The 6,000-nt window shown below is 39.3% G+C and overlaps 1 protein-coding gene across 1 annotated transcript; it reads right to left on the reverse strand.

Annotated features, from left to right (window-relative positions):
• Positions 1–560: 560 nt before the first annotated feature.
• LOC110182744 (uncharacterized) lies at positions 561–3,042 on the reverse strand. The gene is given in 4 exon segments (XM_020950845.2): positions 561–1,612; positions 1,762–1,785; positions 1,787–1,856; positions 2,939–3,042. Coding segments are annotated over 4 exon segments (1,077 nt in total). The 3' UTR covers positions 561–733.
• Between the last annotated feature and the right edge of the window lie 2,958 nt (positions 3,043–6,000).

Here is a 6,000-nt window from a genome sequence, read left to right on the forward strand (position 1 = left end):
TCTTAACATTTGAGTTAAACTTTGAATTTAATTTGTAATAAATCAGTAAATTATTTTCTATAGCTTTTATAGGAAAGATTAGATAAATACCTTCTTGGAGAACTGCGAGATCATTCATTATTCGACTATCTTTCTTATTTTTAAACCATATTCCCAGAAATCTCTTAAAACCCATTGAACTTGAGGACTTGAAGATCTCTTAACCGATCTTCAGATGGCCAAATTTGAAGATTTCTCATCTGTGCCTACTACTCATAAGATACTTTATATATATATTTATATATATAAAATGTAAGTGTGATCTGAATGGACCCTCTTAGCAAAAGGTTTTATGGCCTGACACACCTGGGGTCACCTTTGTATAAAAATCTGCCTCAAAGTTGGACCAACATTTTTTTTTTCTTTGCCAACTGTTATGCGAATTCGCCAATGTCACTCTTTCACCCGACTTTATGGCGCTGGATTTAAATATCTAAAGGCAGACGAGGGGATCGCGCAACACTTGAGCGAGACGATCGTTGGAGCGATCCACTTGCAATTAACAGCCTCTTGTGTTTACATTTTAATAATTTTTTTATGTTTATTTATTAGCTAAAATCTCAACGGGAACTTTGCGTAACAACAAATATTCAACAACAATGGACGCGAATGTCCGCTTGTTAATTTAACAAGCCGTCCTCGCGCCAAATGGCAGTGGCTCTCTCACTGGTGGTCACCTGCTACCCTGGCCCACTTAGAAGCGGAAACGCTTGGCAGGCACATTGTACTGGTATCCAGACTCCACGGGTGCCGGAGCGGGGGCAGAGTACACGGGAGCAGGAGCTGGTGCGGAGTAAACGGGAGCTGGGGCAGGGGCAGAGTAGACTGGAGCTGGTGCTGGGGCTGGGATGTCATGGACAGGGGGCAGGTACTCGGGAGCTGGGGCAGGAGCAGAGTAAACTGGAGCCGGGGCAGGAGCAGGAGCAGAGTAGACTGGAGCTGGAGCAGGAGCAGAGTAAACTGGAGCTGGGGCAGGAGCAGAGTAGACTGGAGCTGGGGCAGGAGCTGGGATGTCCTGGACAGGGGGCAGGTACTCGTTAGCTGGAGCTGGGGCAGGAGCGGAGTAAACTGGAGCTGGGGCAGGAGCCGAGTAGACTGGAGCTGGTGCAGGAGCAGAGTAAACTGGAGCTGGTGCTGGGGCAGGGATGTCCTGAACAGGGGGCAGGTACTCAGGAGCCGGGGCAGGAGCAGAGTAGACTGGAGCTGGAGCAGGAGCAGAGTAGACTGGAGCTGGTGCAGGAGCAGGAGCAGAGTAAACTGGAGCTGGGGCAGGAGCTGGGATGTCCTGGACAGGGGGCAGGTACTCAGGAGCCGGGGCAGGTGCAGAGTAAACTGGAGCCGGGGCAGGAGCAGAGTACACTGGAGCTGGGGCCGGAGCAGAGTACACTGGAGCTGGGGCAGGGGCGGAGTACACTGGTGCCGGAGCTGGAGCAGAGTAAACCGGAGCTGGAGCCGACGGGATGTTGAAGGTCGGCGTGGGCTTGTTGTAGTTGTAACCACTGCCGCCCAGGTTGAGGTGGGACACATCGGCGGAGGCCACGGCAATGGCGCACACAGCGAAGACGAAGAGTTTCTGAAAGGCACGGATGGAGATCGATTAGCGAACGGGAACGGGATGCTAGACAGGCGAAGGTGAGCCGGCGGTCGAGGTCGGCGGCTATCTTGATCGATGTGCCGCCGGATCGCGCTGAGAACCGCTGGCCAGGCACCAGGTACACTCACCATTGTTGTTGATTTGTTGGCGCTGGGCTACGAAGTTCGTTGGATTTGCTTTGGCAAGCTTTGGTCGCAAGACGCTGAAGCTGAATGATGACCAACTGCAGATGGGCCGGCACTTTTATACCAAAAGCCGGGTTCAGTCTCGGTCTCGGTCTCGGCCTGGTCTACAGCCAGTTAGCTGGGTCTTTGCCGAGGGTCTTCTGCTTCTGCCTGTCAAAGTTAAGGCAGGCAGTTATGAGAAGCCGACCATTAACCCTGCCTTGGGACGGGGAGTTGGTGATAGCCTCAAGCCCCGCAACTCGCAATCAATTTAGATTATTCAATTTTGACCCTAACGATACGATTTTAAACTGATTAAAAAGAGTGTCAAATGTGTGTAATTAAATATACTCGGTTGAAAAATAATTACTTTTGAATTCTTAAGTGGAAAAAGACTAATAGAGTAATGTTAAGTACTTAATTGTGCAGCAAAACGCAATCAGAGACTGCCTGTTAGGGCTAGTTTCTACCGAATAAACTCCTTGTTAAGACACATTTGGTTACCCACCGGGTTAATGTAAGAGTTATAAGGCAGGTAACATTAACAGAGACTTAAACTAATCTTAAGTCCCAAATCTTTTTCGACTCGTAAAACACAGCTGATTTTAGATAAATAAATAAAGATAAAGAGCAAACAGGGATTCTAAATAAGTGGTATAATAGTTATATCAGTTATATTATTATTAAAAACGTAGCATTTTATGATAATTTATATTTTAGTTTACCCTGTAATTCGAACTTTAACTTGACTTTAATTAAAGTAATTAACAGGTACCAAAATATTGTTAAATTATAAGCAACATTTTTAATTTAATTTAAATTCAAATACTAATAGATACCACAAGTTGATTTACAAATTTCATTAACAAATATACATTTATAGGTGCCATAGAAAATGCAATTGAAATGAAATCAATAGGAAGGCTTTACAAAAGTATGAAATATTTCAATTTATATATAATTTATATTATTATTATACTAACGTATCATTAAATTAGTTTAAAATTGACAGCAAATTTGAAAGAAAAACCCAAATAAAACGTTGCCTGTGAATAACCCCTTTGGCTCATCCAAGGGTTAAACCCGGCGGCTCTCACCTTCTCACCTGGCTTGTGCGCCTGCGTGGCCGCTTACCGCTTACCGATCGCTGCTATCGGTAGATTTGGATGGGTTTTGCAATGTCAATAGGGCAGCAGCTTGGCTGCCGAGCGGATGGGCACGGGACACGCCAACACGCATTTGCATTTTTACATTCGGATGCGGGGGCAGTCACTGGACACACACACACACACACACCGCTTGAAGGGCCGGCGGCTAAGGTCAGGGGTCAGTTGATCGAGGCACTTCTCACATGTGCGGTTGGCTTGAGGAAATTCGTCTTGTTTGACTATTAGCCGGTGCTAATGGCCAAACTACACGCTCGGCCAAGCGCAGCTTGTCCGGCTCAAGGATGCCCGGCTCGTATCGTAGCCTCAGTGAACTTGTAACTAATGAAAACGGAATGAAAAAGCCAAACAGAGAGGCGTCTGCGGTGGCTTAATTAATTTGAATATTATTTAGGGTCTGGGCCCCGTGTAAAGTCCCCCGAAGCTGAGCGTTTTAATTGTGGTCTTAAGGGCCAACATTAACAACCAATATACTATTTTTGTGGGGTTTTTTTTGTCTGGGCCGCTTTTGCCATCTTTTTTTTTTTGCCCAATCGTGAGGTGGCACTTTTCCCGCTCGTCAACACCTTGTTTAGGTATTGTATCGATGTCAATATGAACTGAGAAAAAAAAATGGTGTAATTTGTAAATAAATTTAAAATATTTAAAGGCAAATCATACATCAGAAGAAATGGCAGATAATTAAATGAAAAAATATTTATATCACAATAAAGCTGAAATAAATTAGTTTATAAAATATCACAAAATCAAATCAACCTTAGTTTTATTATAATATTTTTTATATAATTTCATTCACAAATCTATAAAACAAATCAATATAAAAAAGTAATAAACAAAAGACTGAAATTTGCATATTTATTAATCGATTGTGTCCATTGAATTGAAGTATTTATCATTGATAATTAATAAAAAATACAATAAGATAAAATTAATTCAAGCTGCTTCTTGTTATTCGAATTCGATTATCAGATTTTTGAAATATCATTTCGATGTGTCACAGATACAATTTTCTTTACAATATAATACTTTTTTTTTGTTGTGTATTCGACCTTCCCAAACAGCAGCGACAAAGTGTCTGCGTTTTGTTTATTGTTGTTTAAAGCTAATCGAAGCCCCTGCATATTGGTTAATTTTTAATGCATAAATGCAGCGGCTTGAAAGCATATCTAAACTCTAAACGAAATCAATTCATAAGGTGTCGCGAATTTGCTTAGCCTACTTTAAGAGCATCGAATTTCATCTGCAGACTTGCAGATATTTATATATTTATTTATTTTTGCAAAACTAAGAGACAGATGGTCGGCACAAGAGGCGTAATCCGTTTTAATTATGCCATTTAAGAGGTTCAAACAGCAACAACCAGCATCGAATTCGACAAAGATGATCATGGCTTGCATAAAAATTTATTTTCTCGGATGCCTTTTGCCCCCAGGTCTCACTTAATTAACCAATTAGCTAACCATATTCAATAAAACAAATACAAAAATAAAATCGACTAAAAACGTAAGCCAATTTCGATGGCTGTACGCCCAGAATGCTTTTTGTTAATCTTAAGGATGATTAAAATCATAAAATTAACATATGGATTGCAGGCCTCACACATTTGCATATATGAGCCATTTATCATCTAAAATGTTTCCCAATAAATAATGTAAAACCGGCGGCCAGCACCAATATGTTTGACTTTAATTAGCCAGTCGGTTTGCTTACCACAAACGGCGATCAAGCTTAAACGGTGAAGCTTTTGGCCATTTGAAGAGAGCTTTTCCCAGCCAAGTTATTAATGTCTTTATTTTGTGACGCTATTTTGGCAGCAATGAAACTAAATGATTGACTTTAAAAAGCCTGACCCAGTTAGGATATTTCCGGAACAAGAGAGTAATTAAATGATGTGTAAAGTGGCAAGGAAATATATAAATACATACTTCATAAATTATAAATAAATTAGACATGACCAAATGAATAATTTGAGTATAATAAAATGATGAATATGGAATATAAAATCTACAGGTGCCTGGTTAAAATGGAACTGGTAAAGCGTATCTAAAAATAAATACTATTTTCAGCATTTCACAAACTAAACCAATATGAATTTTTAAATTTAACGGCTTATTTTTCAAACTTCGAATTTTAGCGGAGTTGTAAACGCCATCTATGAGACGGTTAAGTTTCGTTCCACGGAGTGTGACCAGTTGCCGTATTGGCAAAAATACCCTCCATAGTTCTGTCGGCGTTTTAAAGAGACAGTGCCAGCTCTGGAATCAGTGATGCCAACCTTTACTTTATAAAAAAGCTATTCCAGCAAATAAGCAAGAAATTCCCAAATTGTTGCTAAAACACAATAAACGTAAAACATTACACACTACACCACCAAATTAAGTAGTAGTAGTCAATTTTACACACTTAAAATTACCCAATTTGGCTCCGAAGGCAACCCAATTTTGCAATTGAAAACGCTAGATCTTTTGGGAAAATTATAAATCTAATAATAAAAATATATTCATAAAATTTTAAATGTACTTGAGAATTGTGCCATAATATTAATTTTAAGATATATAGTATTAATAACTATTTATTTTTGTTATTTGTACAAACAGAGTCTCTTTTAATAGTGCTAGGCGATAAATTAACCTTAAATTTAATTCCTAATTTTGTCATTCTATTCCTTTTCAGAAAGTGTTTATAATAATGATAATAATAATTATTAGTTACTGTGGCTTTATATACCAAACACTGTCATTTATGTATATTGATGATTTATGATGTTAGCCTAGATTAAGTTTGAAAATAAACTAAAAATAAAGCAAAATGTACTAAAAACAACATTAATCAAGACGATATGTTAAAATATTAAAATTATTTTATAAAACCATATCAATTTTTAGGCTTGCACAATATCCATAGAAAATGTATTTATTTTTCACAGTATGTGGACATAACTATCGGCAAAGAAAAATGTCCAATGTTCAGAAAGTGTTTATAACAATGATAATAATAATTATTAGTTTCTGTGGCTTTCTATACCAAACATCAAGTC

The sequence above is a fragment of the Drosophila serrata genome, unplaced genomic scaffold (assembly GCF_035046125.1).
Source record: "Drosophila serrata isolate PLE 108 unplaced genomic scaffold, ASM3504612v1 contig_302, whole genome shotgun sequence".
In the NCBI taxonomy this organism is placed as follows: domain Eukaryota; kingdom Metazoa; phylum Arthropoda; class Insecta; order Diptera; family Drosophilidae; genus Drosophila; species Drosophila serrata.